Source organism: Bidens hawaiensis, unplaced genomic scaffold (assembly GCF_021521415.1).
Source record: "Bidens hawaiensis isolate Kalapana, Puna unplaced genomic scaffold, B.hawaiensis_p1.1 tig00046743_1, whole genome shotgun sequence".
Lineage (NCBI taxonomy): Eukaryota > Viridiplantae > Streptophyta > Magnoliopsida > Asterales > Asteraceae > Bidens > Bidens hawaiensis.
Genome location: NW_027498342.1, coordinates 68,702 through 96,055, shown reverse-complemented (window position 1 = coordinate 96,055; position 27,354 = coordinate 68,702). Strand labels below are relative to the sequence as shown.

Here is a 27,354-nt window from a genome sequence, read left to right as displayed (position 1 = left end):
AATGGGCCTGAAGCATTCTATAAAAGGAAGGAGCTTTCATTTATCTGGGTAAAGATGGACTGTCAAAACACAGCCAAATCAAAGGACATTATGGTGGGGGACACCCCTTCAGTTTAAACCCCCTCCACATGTTACCACTCATAAACTACAAAATTAACTTACCCCACCACCCCTCCCCTCCCCTCTACTATGAGGTAATTCAATTCTTATCTAGATGTAGATTCAAATGTGAAATAAGCTAAAAAAATCTATAATTTTTTTAATATTTTATTTTTAATGGGAAGGGTAGTTTGGTAATTTCATTTGGACTTAACTGTAACTGTAAAATTCAACACATTAACTGCTAAGGACCACCCATGTTATGAAAACGTAACTATCGAGCCCATTTGTGAACATTTTTCCAACCATCAAGGTTAACCATGTTGTTAAGTCTTAATAAAAAAATTATCAAATCATTTGTTGTGTTGGAGATGTACCCAATTCACTTTTCCACACAAAACAGTCAAATTCTTTTGCATATCATTTGGAGTACTAAAAGCCTAAATCAGTTTCCGCTGACACAAACAAGGCCAACGGCGCCGGTGTTACCAACATAGCCAATGAAACCTAAACGTATACCCGATGAAGGCCCCTTATGCCCCCTTATAATAACAAAATCGACATTTGTAGTCACAAATAGCATATCTATCTTTACTCGCGTATACTTCTTTAGTTCAAAAATAACACAAACTAAAAGTTGCGTGAGTAGAAAATATAGATACGTAGATCTGTTGCTGCGTCAGTTATTATAGGTGACGAAAAGAAAGACATTCTTTAAAGGTGAAACAGGTAAAAAGAACAAATACTTGAATCTAATTCGTGTAGCATATATTTATAGTAGACACATGACCAAATATTCGTGCATCTCATGATTATATACGAGAAATTATTCTAACATGATCCTAATAGCAAACTCAAAAAAATGGATACTTTCATTTATCTAACCATAAGTTTTCAAGACTTACACCGTCTTATTCACACAAATACATGTTAATGTGGGGCTAATAGTATAATAGTAACAACGTAACATACTAGCATAACCCTCAAAAGAGCATACATACCTTTGGAGTTTATTGGCACAAACCAAAGTACACAACACAAAGAAGAAAGTTAATCAGAGAAGAAAAAAAACCTATGGTTAGGGCTTCAAGAACCCATAACAGCGCAATTGTAAACAAACACACCAGCATGTTCCTTAGCCCCAAGAACCTTCCAATCCAAGACTCCATTTTTAACCCCTGATTTTGGGTTCCATGAGTTAACCACAATGGCTTCACCCTCTGGACCCCTTTGACCACCCACAACCAAAAGCTCATCCCCACAAGCCCTAAACGCTAAACCCCAACCGTTAGACGAATCAGCCCGAACCGGAAGCCGACCCAAAACATCCCACGAATTCTTCTCTTTATCATACTTTTTTACCATATTCGTCAAATACTCAACCGCGTATAACTCATTATTAACAACCGCCACAAGTGGTGGTGCCATTGCAGCCCGGTTCACATTCGGGTACATTCCTTCAATTTTCCTCCATTTCCTTATTTTAAGATCAAATTCTTCACCACACGTTAATGAGTCGTTCGGATTCGTCATTCCTCCGATAACATAAAACTTTTCATCCATAAAAAAACCAGCACATAACCTACGTGGGGTATGCATATTGGGTAGCATTTCCCACTGGCCCGTTAACGAATCATATAACTCCACCGAGTTTAAAATATTACCATTTTGGTCACTACCTCCCGCAACTATAGCAACCGACCCTAAACTCCCCGATGCAAACAAACAACGCGGACGGCTCATATTATCACACTTAACCCAGTTTCTGTATACCAAACTATACTTCCATATCGCAAACTCAAACAACTCTCGCCCAAAAACCAACAACTCACCACCTACCGCTAACGACTCTTTATCCGCATGATTAAAACACTCATCACAAGGGATCTTAGGCAGTTTCATCCAGTTTTTGGTAACCTGATCAAACGCCTCCCATCCTCTTGGATCACAAACCATATACACCCAATGCTCTATAATCTTCAACTGTTTTCTTCTCTCATATAAATAACCAGTCTTTATAAGATCATTAAACTTAGAATTTAAACAGGAAAGCGAAGCGTAATCGAATCTACAAGCTTTCGCGAGACAAATTAACGCTACATCGTCGTATAATCCCGGAATAAGATGATCATCATCTGTTCTCTTGTGCTTCATCTTTTCTGCCTTGAATAAGTTGTTTAATCTTACCTATACCTATTAACTATACCTATACCTATACCTCCAAATTAAGACTACTGTTGTATTAATATTATCACCTCATCTCAACAAATTAATATCCAAAATAAATGATTCTAACTATTCTACATCCTTCAATTTAGCCTATAATCATAATAATATCCTAAAAAAGCCCTAAAATCAATCCGTTAAAATCAAAGTTATACATCAATCCAAATTAAATCGGTAAACATTTAACTCAATTTCGTGGTGAAACTGAATCTAGGTTACAAACAGAAGCAACTGAGATCGAAATATAGAACCGGCATGAGAACGTTAGAGTTTTACCGTACGGTGACGGCGGATGACGGAGGTGCCGGAGGTGACGTGGACAGCCGGAGATGAGTGTTGATAAGCGGTTGAGGTGAAATGAAAGGAATAATATTATTGTTATATATATATATATTTATATGCGTGTGATTCTGTGTGTGTGTGTATGAGGTGGATTGGAGAAGGATAAAATGGTACGTTTTGTGACAAAGAGAGAAGACTGAAACTGGTTGGAGAGAACATGGAGCGGAAGTGACAAGGGGTTTTATTGTTGCCAAAACTTTTATTTCCATTTCTACCCCTCGATGTTTCATTTATTATACATCACTATCCATTTCAATAAAATTATAGTATATATAGATTATTATAACTATAACTCGTCTTGGAAAAACAAATATGTTGAAATGGGTAATTAGGTATATCCTTCAAGTGGTTCAGGATTCTAGTCTTATGATGACACTATTGGAAGTGAAGTAGATTTACAAGTTGGTTAAGAAGGTATGTGAGTTAGAAATTTGTTGGTGCATAATGTCAGTAGTTCATAGTCTAGTGTCTGTAATGTTTAATTATGTTTTGTATGTTTAAGCGAAGTTACTGACAAGTTCGCTTAACATGCGAACTTGTTAGTCAAGCGAAGTTATGGACAACTTCGCCTGAACATGCCAGGCGAAGTTGTCGTGTATAAATAGTCCTAGGTGACGGGTTGATTGTAATCGGTCGTTTAAGTTCGTGTCAGTGGTTCGAGTTCATTGTAACGTGAGGACGAGAGTCTGTAACGGTGATATTACATCACGTGTTTGAGTTATAATATAACGTGTGTTCGTGTTTCGTGTGTTCGTGTGATTCGTGTTCTATACTCGTAACGATCTACGCAGGGATTCCGCACCTGAGTAGACCGAGATATCTCGTGCGATCCGTCCAGGGAACCTACAATTGGTATCAGAGCATTTGCTCGATTGTGTGGTTCGGGATATTCACGCGGGTGTAGAATTCGTTCCGTTTCGACTATTCGCGGGACGTGTTTTCTGTGTTTTTGAGTCAATCTTACCTCCTACCATCGTGTTCAAGCCTTTGCACCGTCAAAAACCTCGTAAAATCCAGATTTCAGATCTGCAAAAACGTCCGTGTTCATCAGGCGAAGTTGCCGTCAGGATACGTAGGGTTTCGGCGAGATATAAGGTTAAGCGAAGTTATCCACAACTTCGCCTACCTTCTCAAGTTCGCCTTAATCAGCGAAGTTCTCTACAACTCCGCCTACCTCCTAAGTTCGCTTACCTTAAGCGAAGTTAATCATCTGCGAAGTTCTTCAGCGAAGTTAATCAGCGGCGAAGTTAAGGCTTAAGCGAAGTTATCAGTAACTTCGCCTACAGTACTTTTCAGAAAATTTTTGTTTTTTTCGGGTTTCTTACTTTTCGGGAAAGATGTCGTCGATTAACATCTCTGAGTTAGTGAAGATGGAAGTTGAAGTAGGGTCAGCTACTAAGGCCCCAAGATTGCTGAAGGGAACCGATTTCGTTGCATGGAAGGATCGGTTCATACAATACGTCAAATACCAGGATGCGAAGATGTGGGTATGCATCCAGGATGGTTATATTCCACCAGTTATGGAGTATGAAGGTCGTGATCAAATAAAAAAATATAGCAAAATGGAAGAAGAAGAGAAAAAGATGTATGAGGCCGAGAGCAAGGCTCATGCTACTATTACTATGGCTCTTCCACAAGAGATCCTTCATACGTTTAGAAAGTACAACGTCAGCAAGAGAGCTTTGGGAAGCTCTTGAGAACAGATTTGAAGGGAATGTAGGAATCCGTGCTTCAAAGATAAAATTGCTCAAAACCCAGTTCTCAGTCTTCAAGTATTTGAAGAATGAATCTTTAGATGATATTATCACTCGATATTACCATCTGATGACTGAATTGAGCAACTATTCAATTTCCTACCGAGAAGAAGAAATAGTTGAGAAGCTTCTAGATGCTCTCCCACCAAAATGGGAGATGTACACTGTGCTGATGAGGGACAACAAGCTCAGAACCTTTGAGCTTAACATGGTCAGAAAAGAAACACCTATGGATCAGGTTCAAGATCCAGGTATGTATGGAGCTAAAGTCAACACTAGCTCAGGATCGAAGACTGAATCTGCTGCCTACTACTCGAAGGGAGAGTCGGGCGCAAACTCATCACATGAGGGTCATGTGTCAGTCAACACAAATGGTGATGTTTGCTATGTTGCAGGTGGATCGAGTGGTTCTCTACCCCAGGTAAGCAAGAGTAGTTGCTCTCCAAGTATTCCCAACAACAACTACTCCAAGATGCCTATGAGTGTCAAGTCTGCTGAAGAGCAGTTTGGTCTCTATGCTTCTTTTATTGCTTCCTATGAGAACTACATTCAAGGGAAGGTTGTTGATCCAGCTATGTTGGATGAAGACTATGACCAGATTGATGCTGATGATCTGGAGGAAATGGATCTGCAATGGCAGATGGCCATGATTGTAAGAAGAGTGAAGCGGTTTATGAGGAAGACCGGGAGAAAGTTTGTCGGTGGAAAGCCAGGGTTTGACAAGACGAAGGTGAGATGCTACAATTGTCAGCAAAACGGTCACTTTGCTAAGGAATGCAGGAATGAGCGTGTGGAACGAAGTCAGGGCAGGTCTACACAGCAAAGTGGGGGTTCTAAAGATTATAGCGCAATGATGTCCAGAGAAGATGGTGAATACAACTGGAACCTGCTTTCTAAAGAAACTTTTGAGCAGGCAAATTTGGCGAAGGTTGAAACTGAAGAAAATGAGAAGGTTACCGGAGAAGAAAAAGCTCTTACGGCAGACGTTAATGACCAGCTCTCCGAGGTATGTTTTAAACCTACATACTCTAAATGTGAAAACTTGTCTGAGCAATTAGCAACTATAACCGATCAGTATGTTAGGTTGGATGCTGAATTTAAAACCCTAAAAAAAGATCATCATTTTACAAAAGCAAGAGAAAATAGCTATAAAGTCAAAATAAAAGCTTGTGAAAAAGATGTTCAAAGTCTAAAAACAAAACTTGCTAAAAAAATTGAAGTGATTGATTTAAGCTATGAAGTTTTGGAGGAAAAAACCAAACTAATTGCTGATAGAGAAAAACAGATTGCTGATCACCAGGTAAAAGTGGTGGAACTGAATAGAAAACTAGAGCAGTTCAGAAATTCCTCTGCTATTCTTTATCACCTTGTTAGTGATCAAGGTTCCTCTGCTAAGAGAGGAGGAATCGGTTATCATGAGGTTCCACCACCTTATAATCACAATTACACTTTTAACCCGAGTGTTCAGAAATCTGTTGACTTTGAGGTTGCTCAGACAGTACCAGTTAAAATAACTTGTAAAGAACCAAATATTAGTGGAGGCGAAACAAGTTCGCCTGTTTCAAGTGTTAAAATTTCTGATCCAAGTCCAGTCTCATCGGATTCGGATAAGTCATCCGAGTCTGGTAAGGCAAAAGAGGAGGTGGTATTACCCAATGGTGGAGAGAAAGATAAGACGAATAAAAAGAGTACTCCACTAAACCCGTACGTCCCACCATATGTGAGACGAATGGGCGGTAATAAAGCCTCGACATCTAAAACACCGGTTGATAAAAAGGTTGAGCATAGGTGTTGTTTTAGATGTAATCAATTAGGGCACCTAGTTGCAGATTGCCCTTTGAAGCAGCGATTCAGAGGTGTAAGGCCTACTAAAACTGAGAATAAGCCTAATAGTAATCATCATACTGTTAAAAATGAAAACCATTTAAAATTCAAAAATGTGACTAATTCAGGTTTTCAAGGATCAAATCTCAGTTTTACACTGCTAATAACCAAACCACAAGCTATAATTCTTTCAATTCACAAAGGTTTGAAGGCCTCACAATCAATCTACAAGGAGGTATCCTAATTGGACTTACAGGAATTATCGAGATACTAACTTTGGAAAGCCAAAGTTTGGGATGTATAGATCCAAGACCAATTGGTCTTGGGTCCCTAAATTCTAATCTTTTGCTTTATTGTGCAGGAACAGTTGAACAGGGCTGCCAACAATCTTTGGGTTGTAGATAGCGGCTGTTCCCGGCACATGACGGGTAACAAATACTTGTTACACGATTTGAAACCTGTTCAAGGAGGGAGAGTGAGCTTTGCCGGTGAAAGTGGAGGCAAGATTACAGGAATGGGAACGGTGTCGAACGGAAAGATGACATTGGAGAAAGTTAACTTTGTAGAAGAATTGAAGCACAATCTGCTGAGTGTGTCGCAGATCTGTGATAAGGAGTACACCGTTCATTTTACAAATAATGAGGCGATTGTGTTGCAACCTGGTTTTCAGATACCAGAGGAGTGGATTGTGATGAAGGCTCCACGTGAAAGAAATACATATATTATGGATATGAGGTCGACTGAAATGGCCACGGAAGAATCATGCCTTATGACAAAAGCAAGCGAATCGGAGTCCGAATTGTGGCATAGGAGAATGGGACACATTCATCTTCGGAAGATGAACCACATTGTCAGGAATGGACTTGTGCTGGGCGTTCCCTTGAAGAATTTCAATTTTGAAGATAAATGTATAGCGTGCAAGAAGGGAAAGCAGCACAAGAAATCCCATCTCACCAAGAAAGTCAATTCAATTGCCAGTACTCTAGAATTGCTTCACATGGATCTCTTCGGTCCCGTGAATGCAAAAAGTCTAGGAGGTACTTCTTATTGCCTGGTGATCACTGATGACTACTCACGATATTCGTGGGTATATTTCCTGAAATCAAAAGACGAAACGGCTCAGATGGTGAAGAATTTGATTACCAAAGTTGAGAACGTTATGGATAAAAGGGTTAAGTTCATCAGGAGTGACAATGGAACGGAGTTCAAGAATTTTGAGATGGAGATCTTCTGCCTTCAGAAAGGGATCGAACACCAATACAGCGCTCCGTATACACTGCAACAGAATGGAGTGGCTGAAAGGAAGAACAGAACATTAATTGAAGGAGCCAGAACAATGCTGGCTGATTCGAAGCTTCCTGTGGTGTTTTGGGCTGAAGCTGTTGCTACAGCCTGTTATGTTCTGAATAGAGTCTTAACTGTTAAAAGACTTGGTAAAACGTGTTATGAGCTTATGCATGGGAGAAAGCCCAACTTGAGTGGTCTTGAACCATTCGGGTCCCCTTGTTCGATTTTAAAGACAAATTCTAAATTTGGTGAAGTAGCCGATGAAGGAATCTTAGTCGGTTATGTTGTTGGGACTCCCAACAGACGTGTCTTTAATACATCGACCAGCAAGGTTGAGGTGGTGTGTAACACCGATATCACAGGTTACCAACCGCCAAAACCAAGCAACGGACCTGCTGAGTTTTTCGACTATGTTAAACTTTTTAAGTCTTTTAACATACCGTATTTGGATATTGCTGAAGAAGAAGAGAGAGTTGCTACGAAGATGATCCTTGATGAGGAAGAAAACCTATTGCAAAGACAGCTGATCGATAAATGTCAACCTTCCTCATCAAATGCTGTCGATACCCCTGCTACCTCGACTGAAGAAGAATTTTTCAATCCATTTCACTCTCAGCATGAAACAACCATTGACGAGCTCTCTTCTAACTTGGAAGACAATTTGCATGTTGGTTCTGTTCCGACCACGAGAATTCATAAAGATCACCCTTTGGAGAATGTGATTGGTGATGTGTCCTCTGGTGTACAAACAAGACGTAGCTTGAATGAGCACATCTGTGTTTACACAAGCATCAAGGAGACATGCATAATCAACGAATGCTTGTACACCTGCTTTATCAGCCAGATTGAACCGAAGAATTATCAAATGGCTCTCAAGGACAGCTCGTGGGTCGAAGCTATGCAAGAAGAGTTGGCTCAATTCAAGAAAATGGAAGTTTGGACTTTGGTTGAAAAACCGAAGCATGTGCATGCGATAGGCACAAAATGGGTGTTTAAGTGCAAGAGAGATGAGAAAGGGATTATCATAAGAAACAAGGCGAGACTAGTCGTTAAAGGTTTTAATCAACAAGAGGGGATTGATTATAATGAAGTGTTCGCTCCTGTCGCAAGGTTGGAAGCCATTAGATTGTTTTTGGCGTTTGCTGCTTATAAGAAGATGAAGGTATTTCAGTTGGATGTGAAGAGTGCGTTTCTGAATGGGAAAGTTGATGAGGTAGTGTATGTTGAGCAACCTCCGGGTTTTCCTGACCCAGACTTTCCTGATCACGTGTACAAGTTAAGCAAGGCATTGTATGGACTACATCAGGCACCTCGTGCCTGGTATTCAACTTTATCAGATTACTTGCTTGAAAATGGGTTTGAAAGATGGAAGATAGATAGCACGTTGTTCTTCAAGAGAGATGGAAGCGACTTCCTGCTGGTGCAAGTCTACGTGGATGACATTATCTTTGCTGCATCAAGAGTCTCCATGTGTCAAGATTTTGAGGCCGTCATGAAAAAGAGGTTTGAAATGAGTGCTATGGGTGAACTAACTTTCTTTTTAGGATTGCAGGTTGATCAGAAGAAGGATGGGATGTTCATTCATCAGACCAAGTATGTCCATGATGTGCTCAAACGCTTCAAGATGGAGGACAGCACTCCATTCGACACTCCAATCTGCGTCAATCACAAATTGGGTGCTGACTCAGACGGTGATGCAGATGTGGACCCAACTCAATATCGGGCTATTATAGGTTCTTTAATGTACTTAACTGCTTCTAGGCCTGATATAATGTTTGTTGTTTGTCTTTGTGCACGCTTTCAGGCAAACCCAAAAGAATCTCATCTGAAGGGTGTGAAGAGGATACTGAGGTATCTCAAGGGCAAACCGAAGCTGGGATTGTGGTACTCGAGAGGAGGAGACTTGGAGCTAGTCGCTTACACAGATTCTGATTATGGAGGGTGCAATCAGAGTCGGAAGTCAACAACTGGAGGATGTCAGTTTCTTGGTGGCAGATTGGTGTCGTGGCAATGCAAGAAGCAGACTTCAGTCGCAATTTCAACCTGTGAAGCAGAATACATGGCAGCATCCAACTGCTGCTCCCAGGTTCTTTGGATTCAACAACAGTTGCGCGACTATGGTCTGAATTTCTTACTTACTCCTATTTGCATTGATAACACAGCTGCTATCTCAGTAACTAACAATCCCGTGAAGCACAGTAAAACTAAACATATTGACATACGTCATCATTTTATACGGGATTGTGCTGAGAAGAAACTGATTGTGCTTGAAAAGGTGGATACGCTTGATAGTTTCGCTGATCTTTATACTAAAGCGTTTGACAAAACAAGATTTCAAAACCTTATCGAGCTGAATGGGATGATCAATCCCGAGTAACCATGCTTTTCATGTTATATTTAAAAAAAAAAAAAAAAAAAAAAAAACGTCACTATCGCTTAAAAATATGTCGGTTGCCTCAGTTTGAAGGACTTGTCTTCGGATATGTTTTGGTCCTCATTCTCTACTTGTAGAATTTGAGGATAGCCATTAACCAAAGGACTGAAAGTGACCGGGGCGGTTTATGATGAGTTTTCATTCTTTCGCTTAAAATTAGTCGATCATATTAATTAGTTAGAAGGACACATACTAGTATGTGGTCGGTCCAGCTGATCCATTGGATCTTCGGGATAGCCGTTTACCTGAAGACTTTGTTTTGGTCGGGGCGATTAATATTAAAAATTTTTTTAATGGGAAATGAAATTATTTTTCAAGTCTACTACTTCGTAAGAAGTTCGTTAGCTATGTTTAACAGAAAATTGATCCAACCTTGGAAAATGATAGATATACTGATTCTGTGTGATTAACTAGTGAAGTTATTAGGCTTAAAAGGCTTCAGGACAGTCATTGTATGTCATGGTAACTTTTTATGGTGCGTAAAAGTAGATGTGATACAAACTAAATCTACTTGATTTTACGTGGAAACTCCTTACGAGTTTTGCATGTCTTCATATATATCTTTCCGAATGATAGGCAGAAAAGCGATTACCCAGTCATACACGAGCCCGTAAGTGTTCTGATTCCCGTGAAGATAGCGTTTCAAGAAACTGCAGTGATCCAGATTCGGGACTTGCAGTTGTTTACTACTCTGAAGTCTATATGAATGTTTGAATAAAAAAAAAAAACTTATGAGTTATTGAAACATTCTAGAATTCAAAATATCAAGACTTCTCAATCATGGAGTAAGAAAGAGAACGGGAAGCAGATGAAGAGTACTTACAAACTTAATCAGACACTATGGGTCGAGGTCAATTCGGGGTGACTTGGGGAAAGCCAAATATGCTTTGAGAATAGATAGGAGGCATCATAATCTCTGAGTTGTTGCCCACTTAATTTTTGAGGCATAATTGAACCTAACTCGTATCACAAGAAACGATGAAAACCATCTTAAGTTATTTACCTGCTTACAACCTGTTTCTTTATGTCATAATACAGCTAAACACGGATCTATGTGACAGTCACGTAATTAGTATGATTCCTATTCGGATCTTTTCTAAAACGTAGTAGTCCCTATCGAGACTGAAATTTGATCCCTTGTACTTTATTTTTTAAAAGTTTCTTGTACTTAGTTAGTTTTATAATTTTGTATCTGGTTACTTGGACTTGATCGTGTTATTTAATTCTTAAAGGGAAGTTTTAAAAGTTAATTGCAAAATGTTCAAATTATAAGGGTTGATTTTGTAAATATAGGCGATGTTGTTAAACAGGCGAACTTGTGAATAACTTCGCCTAGGCGAAGTTAACCGTAACTTCGCCTGCATAACTCCGCCCCTATATAAGGATTTTCAAAGGTCATTCGTTCATTATTTTATATATCAGCGAACTTATTCTCGAATTTCACAGCGAACTTAATTCGTTATCATCTGATTATCTTTCTTCGATTTCAAACAGATTTATAGGTTTGTTGGGTCATCATATCGAATAATCAATGTTCATTGATGTTAATCTGAGGTCGTTTCGACTTGTTTCGTGACCTCGGTCGATCGACCTTTGTTACCGGATTGTCAAAACTGGTTTTTACGTGGTCATGAACAAAACGATCGTCCAGATACTCTTAATATCATGTGTTTTAGGCTTCTCAATCGTCAAAATTGACCGAAACATCAGATTTTCCGACTTAGATTCTGCTTACTGTTGTCGTTTCAGATTCAGGCGAACTTAAGGTTTGGGCGAAGTTATCCGTAACTTCGCCTGAGTCTAAACTTCGCCTGAGGCGATGTTGTGGTGAGGCGAAGTTATCCGTAACTTCGCCTGGACCTTTTAATTTTTTAATTATTAGACGAACTTAAAGATGAAGCAAAGTTGTTCCCAACTTCGCCCCAACTTTAACTTCGCCTATACAGATTTTATCACAACTTCGCTCATGGTAACAAGCGAACTTGTGTTATGCTTTAACGTTTATCTAACTTGATTCGTTTGTTGCAGATATGGCTGCTGTTGCCGGTGCTGGAGGTGCTAGAGGAGATGACGGAGATAATCAGAGGCAATTCTTCCCAGGTCACAACATGTTCATCACCTTAGACCCGGAAGCGAGCGGTGTTGAGGATTACCGCGAGATAATCACATTCCTCATTCGCTCGAGGATATTCCACGCTATCACTACGACTCTGCCGATATCCTTATCCAATATCGAGGATTTCTGGCAGACTGTGGAATACGATTGCCGTGTTGAGCCCCCGGTTATGCGAGCAACCGTCAACAATCAGGAGGTTCAGTTCTCATCTGAACAAATACGGGTGGCTTTACGGTTCGGTGAGGAGACTAGGGATGACCCTACAGAGTTTGTGGCTCCGTTCCGTGATGGAGCGTTTCTCCGAATGGGCTATTCTGGTCCATTAGGTGATACTCAGAGGAGGAAGGGTTTCCTACTCGATCAGTGGCGCTTCCTCATGCACGTAATGATTGTCTGCATGTCAGGGAGGAAGGCGGGCACTGACGGGATGGGTGCGACCATGCAGTCCGCAATGACTGCTCTGACTTATAACAAACGTTATAGCTTCAGTCAGATGGTCTTTTATGAGATCGATAGACAGAGGAGAGCGATGGCTCGTGAGAGGTTCATCATGTATCCAAGATTCATTCAGATGATCTTGAATCATGTTGCTCCCACGTTGCCTCAACGACGCCCAATACGATACGTGGAGAATGTGAGCAAACGTATCTTCGCTCAATGCCGCACATCCAGTGCGAGGAGCAAGCCTGAACTGCGTCCAAGGCATACTCCACTCTTTGGGTACTTAATAAACCCGGGGTATGTGCCAGCTCGTGGGGATGAGTTCAGAGACCCTCAACCACGACAGGTAGGAGCACCTCGAGATGTACCTGCTGTGCCTGTTGTGTCGGCTGAGGAGGATGTAGACCTTGATGCTGCATTTGGCGGCCAAGGATTCTTCGACATGGACCGGTTTGATCCGCAAGAAGAGGTGCAGGTCTCTGCTGCACAGGTTCGGGAAGTGAATGTTACTAGAGCAGCTACGACGGTGGCTGACTCAGATCTTGATGATGTTATGGATGAGGCGAGAAGGATGTTGGTGACACGAGAAAGGACGTTAGGGAAGAGAAAGAGGACAGTTGATGATACTGAGTCAGAAGAAGAAGAAGAGGATATTCACAAGTTGATTAGACGTTCAAGACGGGAAAGGACAGGTGCAGGTATGGGAGCTGGAGAGACTTCAAGAGTTGTACGTTTCACTCCATCCGCACTGTCAGGTATGTCGATTGTTCCTACATCTGTACAGGTCACAGGTTTAAGCGCCGCGGAAGTTCCCGTGGTGGCTACATCAGCTGTCGGCATCCCATCAATCACTACTATCAAGCTGACGACTACGGAGATTGTGTCTTTACCACCTCCAACGCTTACTCCTTCAGAGGTGGTGGCACAATTTGTAGAGTCGACAGTCGTTGCAACTGCAGGGTTGTCGGTCACGATACCACCTGCGGTTACGTCCACAACTGCTTCTGATGTCCCGGTTACATTCGAGATCCCTGCTGAGTATACTCAAGACACATCTAACATGAGGTTTGATTTCGATGCAACCCTCTCAGACTCGGAGAGAATAGCTGCACTTGAACGGGTCGTGGCAGAGCAATCGAGGATAAACTTTATCCAGACCCAGGCTATTCAGCGCCTTGTAGCAGAGAATCAACTACAGTCGTCCCTCCTGGTTGAACATGGGCGAATTATAGATGCTATGAAGGAGTTCTTGGCATCTCAGGGGGAGACAAGCTGTAGAGGCGACGAGTTAAGGACAAAGAAGAGAAATGATAGAGACGATGATCCCAATGCATCGAAAGGTGCAGGTGGTGAGTTGCCAAGAACTACTCAAGCTCTTGGGACTTCCACAGCTCAGGGGGAGTCTGCAAGTGCAGTTGGTGGTGATGAGGTGGTGATGGTTGATGATGAAGATGATGTGATTGATACTTTGAAAGAATTAGATGATGATATGCTAGATGATGATGTGATGTTTGATGATGATGTGCTGCCTATTGAGGAGATTGAGAAGATTGGCGCACAGATTGTGATTGAAGAAGATGTTGAAGAAGGTGAAATAGTAGAAGAAAATGTTGAACACGAGATCCCAGATGTGGAGAAAGCAGATATGGGTAATGAGACAGTAATCGATGAGACTGAATGGGAAGAGCAGCCTAGGTGGAAGGAAGGCTATGCTCAGTGGTTCGTCAAAACGAAGAAACCAGCGGTCCCTACAATGTTTAAAAAGAGTTACAATATTAAAGGCTATGCTGAAGCGAAGAAAGGGATTATTTGCTGGATCTATGATGAGCAGTTGAAGCTCTTTGTGATTAAACGGTATGACGGCGTTCAGTACTTTAAAAGAATGTTAAGGTCGTTGAATACACTGCCGGAATGTGAAGTGAAAGACTTAGCCAGATTGGGGTTAATCAATCGAAATGACGATAATATGGCTAGAGTCATTGAGAAAATTGTATGGAGAGAGAGTATAAAAGAAAAGAAGTTTGAGCTGTTGAAGCCGCAGAAGGGAAAACTTGTTGAAGACAAGGATAGAGGTTTGAGAGCTGATGGAAAACCTTGGATGGTCATGAAGTATAAACCGATCCGGTGCCTTAAAGAAGTACCGATGAAGCTAATGCCCAAGGATGTGCTTAAAGACCTAAAGTGGTGGTATGTGGATTGTGAGACAGCAGAGGCGGTGATGGAAGACGAGGATGAACAAGAGCTCCTAAGAGTTTACGATCCGATGCATTTGGTAAACTTATCGCAAGCTGATCTGAAGGTGCTTAATGAGAAGAAAATCTTTTATATTCCTGCTTGGAAGGATGAAGCGAGGAAGTATCAAAGAGTTGTGTCAGTTTGTGTTAGAGAAGGAGTGCATGCGTGAAGATACAAGATTGAAGATTACAAGACAAGTGCTTAAAGATCAAGATATGAAGCTACTGCCAAGGGGGAGTCTGTTGGTGCATAATGTCAGTAGTTCATAGTCTAGTGTCTGTAATGTTTAATTATGTTTTGTATGTTTAAGCGAAGTTACTGACAAGTTCGCTTAACAGGCGAACTTGTTAGTCAAGCGAAGTTATGGACAACTTCGCCTGAACATGCCAGGCGAAGTTGTCGTGTATAAATAGTCCTAGGTGACGGGTTGATTGTAATCGGTCGTTTAAGTTCGTGTCAGTGGTTCGAGTTCATTGTAACGTGAGGACGAGAGTCTGTAACGGTGATATTACATCACGTGTTTGAGTTATAATATAACGTGTGTTCGTGTTTCGTGTGTTCGTGTGATTCGTGTTCTATACTCGTAACGATTTACGCAGGGATTCCGCACCTGAGTAGACCGAGATATCTCGTGCGATCCGTCCAGGGAACCTACAAAGTTAGAGCTTAAGTTAAAGAATGTGTTAGTTTAAAACATGTGTGAAAGCGTTAGCACCAGTCATTACCATTATTGTCTTCAACACATGCTAAGTGTCGTCAACACCACCATCCTCGCCATTAATGAGTCACCATTGTTGCCTTGATGTTGTCGACAAAAACCACTACCATTGCCATTGTCACTGCTGCAAATGTTGCCTCCATCACAATGCACTCGCAACAACCACCTCTTCGACATCAACACCATCGTTGTGTCACGTCATGTCACCACCACTACCCCCCACCACCTTCACCCATTACCACTAAACGACATAAAAAATACAGTTGGTGATTCTATTATGATATTTTTTCTATTTTTCTAAAATGACTCATTTTAACCCGAATCCATCTTGACCTATCATTTAACCCATCTGGTCAAACTACTCTTAATAACTGCTAAGTCGGTAAAATGAGCAAGCACACACTAGCAGATTTCCACTAGTTTTCTCTACAACTCAATCAATGTTTATATGTTCAATTGCACATCGATTCACTAGCTTGTAACTGAAGCGACAACTTCATGTTTAACAAGTTGAACCGGTAGATCCATTCTTTTAAACACACTAGCCAAGTGGTTGGTTTATAAATTCTTTTAGCCCCACTCTATTAAGTTTTTCTACATATAAAAGGCCAACTTTAGATCTTGTTTTTGGTCTCTAGATTCACACAAATTTATAAACAAATACATATGTACAATGTCAGTGAATATATAATAAATGTGGTGAAGATATTTAAAGGAAGAATACAAATAGAAAATACAATAAAGGCTACCAATTGAATATATTAATCTTAAAGGGGAAAAGTACATGAACATAGGTGGGGAAGGTGTATATGTGTAGTTGTGCAAGCCCCGTGTCCACTATACAAAAAGAGAATACTTGAATACATTTTGAAGAAACACGGATCTACTCTCCACTTAATGGGTCCTAGATTCAATGAGTCCACAGGGTAGGATACGGTTAATTGTTGATACGATATGAACCCAATTGCCCAAAGTCCAGTGACGTGAACCCTGCAAAACAGAACACCGTGAGCTCGTTACGGGAAGGACAAAGTGGGGGGTCTTCCCGTAACCACCATCCGGCGTGAGAATAAGTACCGTTCTGATGAAGAGATAAATTACTTAAGTAAATTGAGAGAGTATAGTGATGGTGAATGAATACCTCATGATGATTGGGAGAGTATTTATAGCCGGGGGGTATCAGGAAGTGATTGGGCCAGCTGTCCCTTTAGAAGATACCTCATAACCGTCTGGACGCGTGTCCTTATATGATAGGCTTAACTTATACGCTGCATGTGCATGTATAACAACCTGGACACCTGTCGCTTTATTATTGGTTGATGGGGTAACATTGGCCATGTGCACGGTTATAACGGCCTTGTCACGTGTCACTAGCTAATTAGCTGAAGGGTCACGTATTGCCCAAAAAAGCATCTTGGCAAGTCTTCTAGAAGGTAATTGGTTATTGACAGTTGTCCCGAAGCATTGCCTTGTAGTTATTTACGCGGAAGGATATTCCTTCATGCGGATGGCTTTTGAGGGTGCTGTGAAGCTTCCGCATGTGCTATGAGGGCGTTTCTTCCTCAGATGATTATGCGGATGGTTTATATGCCCCGCGGGTGCCTTATGAGGGACTTCTGATTGACCCGCGGGTATTTCTTACGGGTATTTGAGTCCTTTTGGTACCCTACCTCTATACATTTTATATCATTTTTAATCATTGTAACAAAATAGAAATCAATATAATACTCTTTCGATCGGCCGTCAGTCTTGTCGATTCTAACTTGACTTTTTTTATAAATTCTAGTATAATAATAATAATACTAATAATAATAATTTAAAGGAAAAAAAGGTTCACATGTAAAGTCAAAATCCACCGATGTCATTAAAATTTGATTGAGTTGGATTGAGTTGTGGAAAGTTGAAAGGAAGAGGAAGAATAGTCAAACCATGAACGGCGTTTGGGTTGTTGGGTCAAACGATGACTTTTCTTTGACTCATTCGTCCGGTTAAGATTCAAACCTTAAAAGTGTTTGCTTACCAATTGTAACAAGTTGGGGGTAAGTTTGACCTGTTTATACAACCACTAGTTGGGTCTATTGGTAAGGTGTATCACCCATAGTATGATATCTTACAATCAAATGGTTGTGGGTTATAATGTCTCAACTGAGACATGAGTGAAAGGTGGAAAAAATTATTTCAAAAAAAAAAAGTTTGACCTGTTTATTCTATAAGTTACTTTGAGTTGTGTTTTATTACTTTTTATATAAGTATATCTAACCGGTTAAGTGTGTCAAATGAGTTAAAAAGTATATGTATTGAATTGTGTAACGCCTTCTTATTCGTTTTAGAGAATAGGTATAGGTGCAATGATTAAGGTTGTAGACGAACCGAACAATCAATTAATTCAAATTACTAATACACGCAATATTATGTTCGTATGGTTGAATGACCAGACACGAATAAACTTCTCATTCATTCATTTAAGTTCGGTAAATTGTTAATTCATGCATATCTGTTCATACACAAACAGTATGTACTTTTATATTTAGTTTTAATAAGACATTCCTACTAAAACAAAACGAAAGTATACAAATTATATAAAATGTCGCTTGATAGTTGGCTCAGTGATTAAACTTATATAAAATGTCACATGGGCATGAAGTCAATTTAAAGAAAATGGTGTAGTGATTAGACTTGTATAAAAGGTCACTTAGGCATGAAGTCAATTTAGAGAAAACGGTGTATTTCAAAAGTAGGATAGATTGCCGTTCATAAATATATATAAAAATAAAAACTACAGGATAGATTGCCGTTCCAAAAAATAAATATTATATATACTGTAAAGTTTAGTATCTCTTACGATTCTTTTATGGGAAGTTATAATTCTTTGGTGTGTGATCATCTATAGTCTCAGTTTTATCTTTTATCTATTAAACGAGCGAATTGTTCATTTAATGTGAACAAGTAAACACGAACAAGAAAAACTATTTTTAAGTAACAAACTAATAATATCACTTTTAATTGTGATTAACTCCTCAACTGTGAATAAAAAGTATAGATCTCGAAAAGAAAAGAGCATAACAAGATATGTACCTTTTTTCTAAGTCATACAATATATAAACCAGCGTCAGCGTGTGCATAAAACCGAATTAACCAACCAATAATGGCAAAGTGGGTAAAGTTGTTAAATGAAATGTTCAAATCCATTCAAATAAGATGAATCAAAAGTGTTTCTAAACCACCAAACCCGGCATGAACTGACCTGTTACATAACCCGCTAATTTTGCCACTTATTTCATCAGTTTCTTCCAAAACCATACACAATTGCACAAGGTTTACAAAACAAAACTATCATCTCAACAGCTTTAGGGTTTACACTTCAACTATTTGGGATACGAACGAATGTTTGGATCCCACAGTGAACATGAACTCGGATTCACAACTTAACAGTAATCCTCCAAACTTTAATACACTTTCCAACTCATGATTGATGAAGAACTTAATGTACAAAAACAAACCTCAATAAAACAAAAATACCTTAATTTATCTGGCTAATTGTATCTGTTTGGGTCCCAGCAGATTCTTCTCTCTGTAACTTATTTTGTCTGCACCAACAAAGATATTCTGGGACCGGCCCGTCATCTCCCACAACCCATGAATGCAAAGCGACAGCATCGAGAGTCATCCGTTCAATAGGATCTGATATTAAACCGTTTTGATTATTAGTATTTTAAAAATTATTACTGAAAGAACATAACTTTTGTAATCACATTCATAGTATCATCGATAAAAAATGCAATTTTTTTTCACAAAGTGTTTTGGATCAACTGAACTTGACAATCCGACACGCTTCAAGCTGAGCACAAAAATGTAGTTATTTTGACTTGTTAACCAACCCACAGAACCAGACCATTTTGCCACCTCTACTTACTAGTCTACGAGTGTGAATTTCTGACACGACACGAACCAAACACAAAATTCACGGGTTTGAGTCTGGTATAAATGGGTTCGGGTCAAACCCAAAAACGTGGTTAGCAAAACGGATTGTGACCGACCGCTCAACCCAACAGGTTCGCAGGTTAACCTTTCAACCCATTAATTTTTTTTTTAAATGTGTTTTATGTAATAAATTATATTAGTTGGGTGTCTTACGCCAGAGTTTAAAAGTAAAGGGAAATGAAAAAGACTTAAAATTAATACGCAACTGTTTAATTAAATTTGTACTTGTAATTGTAAAAACTAAAGAACTTTCGGGTCAAAAGGGTTATGCTCGGGTCAACCATGAATATGTGTGCTGTGTATGGGTTCGTGTCGGGTTGGAGCCGCAAACACGATCCATTTAACACCCCTAGTTACAACCATCCGAAAACACTAAGGAGGTTTCTTTTTCGGGTAAGATGAAGGATATGAAGGATAAAGATGTCTCCTTTGTCCCAAAGAAATGATATGCAGTTTGACCACCAGTCAAATCAATTACTTCTGGTCTCCATATAAAGTTTGACCAAAGGTCAAAGGGCTAACAGGTTACTGTTTTACTTTTGAAAAATGTAACAAGATAATCATATCATATTACCACCTGTAGGGCCTTAGAACATGTAACTATAAGTCTAAAATGCTTGCCTTTTTTGTTCAAAAAGGAAATTGTACAGTTTGACTAAAAGGTCAAACCAATTACTGTCCATAGTCAGATCATTATGATCATTTTCAAACACAACACTAACTAGTAATTTTTAAGAAACATTTTAAGAACAAAATTCATTTATTTTATGAAACTCAAGGGGAAAACAAAGACTAACCTTTGCAAAGAAGCCCCTCAATAAGGTCCTTGAGGACGGGGTTCAAATTGTCAGGGAGAAAGACGTCATTATTAAGAATCTAGGAAATAGAACATCAAATAGTTTAAGTAAACAAAACCACTAAAAATAATATATAAGTTTTAAATAAAATTGACCAAAAAGCAACTATTAAAACGTGATAAAACTTTCACACCTTATCGTATGTATCTTGTAGTGTATCTCCAAGAAAGGGATATTGTCCAAATATCATGCAGTATAAGGTAACTCCAACCGCCCACGTATCCGCAGTTTTGCCATGATAACTTTTTCCTATTATTTAAAAAATTGAGAATCAACGTGTTGAAACTTTATAAAATATCCAAGGGTGCTTGGATGCGTACTTTCATAGTGATTATGGGATATTGAATGATCATAATCAGATAAACACTCATATAAAAGAGAGTAGGAAACAGTATTTGAATGTGTGTGGAGTTGTAAGAATTAGATAATCAAATGTAGGGGGTGCGCATGGGTTGGTTTTGGGTTCAAACCAAAAGTTCGGTATTTAAGTTTTTGAAAACCGTTCGGTATCGGTTTTTCGGGTTTAGGTTTGACTTCGATTCGGATTTTTATCATTTGGGATTGAAATTTTTGAACCGGAAAAAAATTGACTAGATAACGAATTTAGGCTGAAAACTTTGGGCTAAATCTTTTAGTGAACTACTGGTTAGTTGATTATTATACATTTAGATTAAAATATATGGGTTATAATTATAATATTTATTAAATTCTTATAAATTACATAAAAATCAAAATAAGAAATGAAAATCAATAAATTCGGTTCAGTTCAGTTTCTTGGGTTTAGTTACCATAACCAAAAATCCAGTCTTTACGAAAATATATAACCAAACGGTCCTTGTCGCTTGGGTTCGTTTTCTTTCGCTTTTGGATTGTTTTTTTTGGTTTATGCACACACTAAATCAGATGTTAGTGTTTAGCAAATTATCGAAGAAACAAATAAATACAACTTTATGAAATGGACATAAAAGACCCATAAGAATAGATGAGTAGTTTTACTTTACTGTTAGATTATCAATTTTGTTGCAGTTGGTATGAAACTGACTTATGTAACCGATAATCAGAAGCAGAATTTGTTTACTTGATTTCCAAATAAAGAAATCTAATTAATTTTGTAAAAGCAAATCCAAGCACCCCACAAAAACCTTGAAGTCAATGTAGAACCACTGACCTAGACAACACTCAGGAGCAGTGAAAACAGGTGTCCCAGGGGACCGGCGAAGCATGTCGTTTTCATCCTAATAAATAAGAAAATTGATATAACATGATTAATATATAATAAAAATATAGCCATGTGGACAGGTCATGTATGGAAAAAATGCATAACAAAATCTAATACGTTCATATAATCAGATATTTGTTACCTTAAAATCAGGTAACAATTTATAGTGGAGAGAACCGAATTTGGATCAGAAATTCACCAAAAAAACGTTTACATGCCCTTGTAAGCGAGCCGAACGAACACGAATGGTACGTGTTTATGTTTGTTCCCTTAACTTTAACCAAACATGATCGACCGCAAACATTTCACGAATGAAGTTTTCTTGTCCATGTTTATTTGTTAAGAAAATTGAACTTATTCATGCGTGTTTATGTTCGCTCATTAACAGCATAAACGAACGGTTCACGAAAACAAACGTGCATAACTGAACATAGATGAGCGAACATAACTGAGCTAAAACCAATTAAAAGTGAACGTGAACGACAATGCATTGGACCCAAAAATTTATTAAAACTAGACAAAATTGATACAGACCTAAACAATTTTAATAAATATATATATTAACGAATGAACTTAAACAAACATAAAATGAATGCAAATGAACGAACATAAACACATTTAAATTAACGAACGTTCACAAACACATATGAATGAACAAGACATGTGCTCATGTTCTCTCGTTTAACTAAATAAACAAAAAATTTTGTTCGTGTTCATTTGTTTATTACATAAACAACTGTTCGACTCATTTACATGCCTATATTTACATTTTGAGGAGAACTCATAAAGGAAAGCGTGTGGTTTTTTGTTTTAAGAGAGTTCCACTGTCTCAGATTTTAAAATATACTATATTTTATTTAAAAGTGAACCGTGAAAAGATCAGTAATTACCTCAAAAACCTGGCTGACACTGAAATCAGCAATCTTCACTGTGCCGGTAGCAGTAATCAGAAGATTATCAGGTTTAATATCTCCATGAACAATATTCTGAGTTTCAAAAAGAAAAGAATATTACAAACAAATAAAGCAATTAATTTATTATGGTGGGGTCATACTGGAAAGAAAAAAGAAACAATTCCCGTGTTCCAAAATAATGCAACATTTAACTAAACGTATAAATGAAGTCAATTTTATAACCATTAATTCAAATATCTAAAATTCATTGAATGCTATGAACATTTAGTGATCATTAATGAATAAATATAGTTTGTTTTTGTATATGATTTGGAACTGAGAAAATATTGTAAATACTTGATTAACCAATTAAAAAAGACAGTTTTTAGAATAAAGATTTGTACATGAGAATGGAGATATATCAATCCAGAAACTATGTCACGCAAATATCTCCTTGCAACATTTTCTCCTAGGCCACCTGAGGGTCCCGCACCCTCAAAGACCCACTTGCCTTCGACATATTCAAGAACTGAAATAATAATTATAATAAAAAGAACTAAGAATAATGTTTTTAAAAAAAGAGATATGGAGAGGTTAATATGGTACATACCCATGTAAAAGTGATCTGTGTTGGGATCATTAATCACCTCAACAAGATTCACTATATTAGGATGATCTAACATTTTCATAATTAAGACCTGCGAAAGTAAATTAAAAAATAAATGCGTATATAAATAAAGACAAGATTGCATATATTACAGACGATAAAAGTGTACACAAATGGCATTAATATACCTCACGAAGAACATCAGTCATGGCTGTCTCAGATGGGGCAACTCGTAGCTTTAACAAATGAGACTTATGGAAAGCCTGCATTAACAACCATTCAATATTTTCCATATTTTGTATTTTCCCATATATCTCCATGACCACAAAAAATGTTGTGTTTACAATTTAAAAAAATAATCACACGCCGAAATATCTCAGGTTGACTGTTGTTGATTGATTTTCAAAATTGAGCCATGCGTTCAACCGTTAAAGAACCATTTGAAAAAAGTAATACCCTAATTATAGTATAATACCATTTAAAGTAAAAATAACGCTTCTGAAGCAAATTAGGTTATTGGTTTTTACACTAAAAAGGTACCTTAGTAGCATAATGCTTTCCATCAACCTGGCTTCTGTAAAGGACCTATAAAACATACAAGTCAAAGTCAAATGATTGTGGAATTTTCTACTTTCTTGTTTGAAGTTGGAATAAATAATTACCACTTTGCCATAGCTACCGGAGCCAATTTTATGCTCGCGAACATACTCATTAACCATCTTGTTCCCATTCTCATCCTAGAACAAGTAAAAAAAGTTTTTAAAACTTGTCAAATTCAACAATCAAACACTTTCATCAACTGGTATTATATAGAACTAGTGTTATTTTTTTAAATATCACCTCTGTTCGTACAACTTTGTGTGTTTCTTTAATAGGGAACCCTCTGCAAATCAAACCGTTTTCTGTTCTGTAAACAAGAATCTGTTGAGAGGTTTTTGCAGGGTTTATAAACTCCTCATGATCTGTTTTTTCATTATCTGTCATGTGACTCATGTTGTCACAATATGAATTATTATCCTCTTCTTCGTCTTCATCATCTTCTTCTTCTTCAACCTGTTGATTCATCAACAGTCCCTGTAACACATGATTTCCCGGAATACCCCCTTCTAAACTTGGCCTTAAATTCTTCTTTTGTTTCTTCGCAAATGAAAATCCAAAACAACCACAACACCCCATCTCCATTTAACCTGCACCTGAGTATTCCTGTATCAACATCGAATACTTTAATTAACCACAATCTAACACATGAGCCACCTAAATTAAATATGAGGATAAATTAAGAAATAATATAGCCATTGACTTTTGATTCCAGGCGTGCTCGTTTCAACTTTCAGTGACACAAGCTATAATTTTAATTATTAATTTCTGTTTTGATTGTTATACATATAAACAAAGCGTATATTATCAAACAAGCGAAAGTTGTACAATTTGATTAAACTGAATTCAATCAAGCTGACCTAAAAACTCATGAGGATGGAGACAATCAAGCCCTAAAAAATCTCCTATTATTCGTCTGAACAAAAGAGTATATTAATCAAATAAGTCAAAGCTGGTCTCGATTCAATTCAATTCGATTAAATTCAATCATGCTAACCTATAAACTTATGATGAAGGAGACACTCAAACCCTAACTAATCTGCTATTATGCATATGAACAAAGATTATATTCAATCAAACAACTGAAATCTATATTCTATTCAATTTGATTAGATCGAATTCAATCATGCTAACCTATAAACTTACGAGGCACGAGGCAATCAAGCCCTAACTAATCAGCTATTATGCATATTCAATCAAACAAGTGAAAGCTGGATTCTGTTCAAACTAATTCAATTCGATTGAATTCAATGATGCTGACCTAATAAAGAGTTATGAGGAAGCCGTAACTAATAATAATAATCTGCTACAACTCCAACGGATGCCACTCAGCAAAATGAAACAAGCAGTTGATGAAATAAACACCGTTACGCTTCAACGCCACCAACATCTCTTTATTTCCAGTTTTCCTGAATCAAATCACTTACAACTCAATCAATTGAACTATAACACAAATTCAATCCATAATTAAATCACAACTATGAATTATAATAGTAATAATTACCTTGTTAATCAAAATTAGGGCACGGAATTAGCAAACGATGATGATCTGGAATCTGACTAATTGAATCGGAAGGAAGCGATTAATTATAATTATTAGAATGATTTGAAGTTAAATAACGATTGATTAATAAATTTGCTGGAGATTATATATATATATATATATATATATATTTGTGCATTGCCTGCCATGTGAGGTAAGAGAGAACAAGGTTGGGGACAGAGGGTGCAAAGTTGAAAACAAGATTCTTGTTGGACATATATATACAGATAACCTATTATTAATATTTATTTTTTGTTTATTTTCTTAAAATGTTTTTATAAATATCTTAATCTTATCTTAATATGAAAAAAAAATGAGACAAAATGTAGGTTTTCAGATGATAGTTGTCGGGGTATGGTACTAAGATCTGGAAATATTTTTTAGATCTACGGAAGAACATATCTGAGAGAAGAAATCGTAGATCTGAGATATCGATGAACAGATCTGGAATATTGATGAACAGATCTGAGATATTGATGAACAGAAATCAAGCATGCTCAAGCATCAAGCATGCTCAAGCATCAAGTATGCTCACGCATCGATGCTCACGCATCAAGCATGCTCAAACATCAAGCATGCTCAAACATCAAGCATGCTCACGCATCGATGCTCAAGCATCAAGCATGCTCACGCATCGATGCTCAAGCATCAAGCATGCTCACGCATCGATGCTCAAGCATCAAGCATGCTCAAGCATCAAGTATGCTCACGCATCGATGCTCAAGCATCAAGCATGCTCACGCATCAAGCACGCTCAAACATCAAGCATGCTCAAACATGCGCGCAGGCACCGAGCGCGCGAAAGGTCAACCCACAAGATACAGACCGAGGCTTAAAATCAAGATGTCATGAAGACAGCCAAAACCTATGCTCATGGCGCATAGCACATGCTCAAGCATGCTCAAGCATCAAGCATGCTCACGCATCACGCATGCTCACACATCACAGATGCTCACGCATTCAAAATCTCTAGATCATGCGCGTCACCGCGGATCAACTTCGGATTCCGCATGCGCACTCCCGGCGATCACTCTTCGCCACAGCGGTTTGCATTCGCGCCACCGCATACATGTTTTTGCATACATGTTTCACACTTCCTTTTATTAATTTGAGCAATATGACAACATTATATTGACATCAAAACTAAAAATAAAACGAAGTAAAACATACATGCGCGAGCTTCAAGCTCAAACGCGTTGAGGAGTCTTAACTCTAAAACGTCAGGGCCTTAGCCCAAAAATATGAGCCTTAGCTCAAACTTAAAAGTTGGGAATGCTCATAGACCCACAGGCCTCGCGCCAAGGGTGGAATGCTCATAGACCCACAGGCCTCGCGCCAAGGGTGGAATGCTCATAGACCCACAGGCCTCGCGCCAAGGGTGGAATGCTCATAGACCCACAGGCCTCGCGTCAAGGGTGGAATGCTCATAGACCCACAGGCCTCGCGCCAAGGGTGGAATACTTAGACCCACAGGCCTCGCGCCAAGGGTGGAATGCTCATAGACCCACAGGCCTCGCGCCAAGGGTGGAATGCTCATAGACCCACAGGCCTCGCGCCAAGGGTGGAATGCTCATAGACCCACAGGCCTCGCGCCAAGGGTGGAATGCTCATAGACCCACAGGCCTCGCGCCAAGGGTGGAATGCTCATAGACCCACAGGCCTCGCGCCAAGGGTGGAATGCTCATAGACCCACAGGCCTCGCGCCAAGGGTGGAATGCTCATAGACCCACAGGCCTCGCGCCAAGGGTGGAATGCTCATAGACCCACAGGCCTCGCGCCAAGGGTGGAATGCTCATAGACCCACAGGCCTCGCGCCAAGGGTGGAATGCTCATAGACCCACAGGCCTCGCGCCAAGGGTGGAATGCTCATAGACCCACAGGCCTCGCGCCAAGGGTGGAATGCTCATAGACCCACAGGCCTCGCGCCAAGGGTGGAATAGTCATAAACCCATATGGCTACGCGCCATACTAAAAGGTTCGGCCACGAGCCGCGCAAGCACCTGTGACATCATTATTATTATCTGGCCGTTTGTGCCTCCATTATTATTTTGAAGACAAGCCGGGATAGTCATCCTGCGCAGAAGAGGCCCTTGGCCAGTCATTATCATCATATTACAGCTCGTAAGCCGCCTTGCGCGCCAGCTTAATTATTCTACAAGCTCGTAAGCCGCCTTGAGCGCC

The 27,354-nt window shown here is 39.0% G+C and overlaps 1 protein-coding gene and 1 pseudogene across 4 annotated transcripts; both read right to left on the bottom strand.

Moving 5' to 3' along the window:
* Positions 1 to 874: 874 nt before the first annotated feature.
* LOC143596595 (F-box/kelch-repeat protein At5g60570 pseudogene) lies at positions 875 to 2,898 on the bottom strand (annotated as a pseudogene).
* Positions 2,899 to 18,671: 15,773 nt separating this feature from the next.
* On the bottom strand, positions 18,672 to 25,369 carry LOC143596594 (serine/threonine-protein kinase GRIK2-like). Of its 4 annotated transcripts, none has more exons than XM_077075330.1 (13): positions 25,135 to 25,369; positions 24,921 to 25,039; positions 23,874 to 24,254; positions 23,696 to 23,770; positions 23,574 to 23,618; positions 23,222 to 23,296; positions 23,037 to 23,124; positions 22,831 to 22,955; positions 22,424 to 22,519; positions 21,483 to 21,549; positions 20,448 to 20,563; positions 20,255 to 20,333; positions 18,672 to 19,157 (listed from the first exon to the last, which is right to left on the bottom strand). In XM_077075330.1, the coding sequence occupies exons 3-13, from the start codon at positions 24,213 to 24,215 to the stop codon at positions 18,997 to 18,999; spliced, it is 1,269 nt and encodes a 422-aa protein (XP_076931445.1). In that variant the 5' UTR covers positions 24,216 to 24,254; positions 24,921 to 25,039; positions 25,135 to 25,369; the 3' UTR covers positions 18,672 to 18,996. The 4 variants fall into 4 exon arrangements, with proteins under 4 accessions (XP_076931445.1, XP_076931447.1, XP_076931446.1 ...); XM_077075329.1 differs by having other exon boundaries at positions 18,673 to 19,157; positions 23,874 to 24,236; positions 24,892 to 25,039; XM_077075332.1 differs by lacking the exons at positions 24,921 to 25,039; positions 25,135 to 25,369 and adding an exon at positions 24,765 to 24,847 and having other exon boundaries at positions 23,874 to 24,236.
* Positions 25,370 to 27,354: the final 1,985 nt, after the last annotated feature.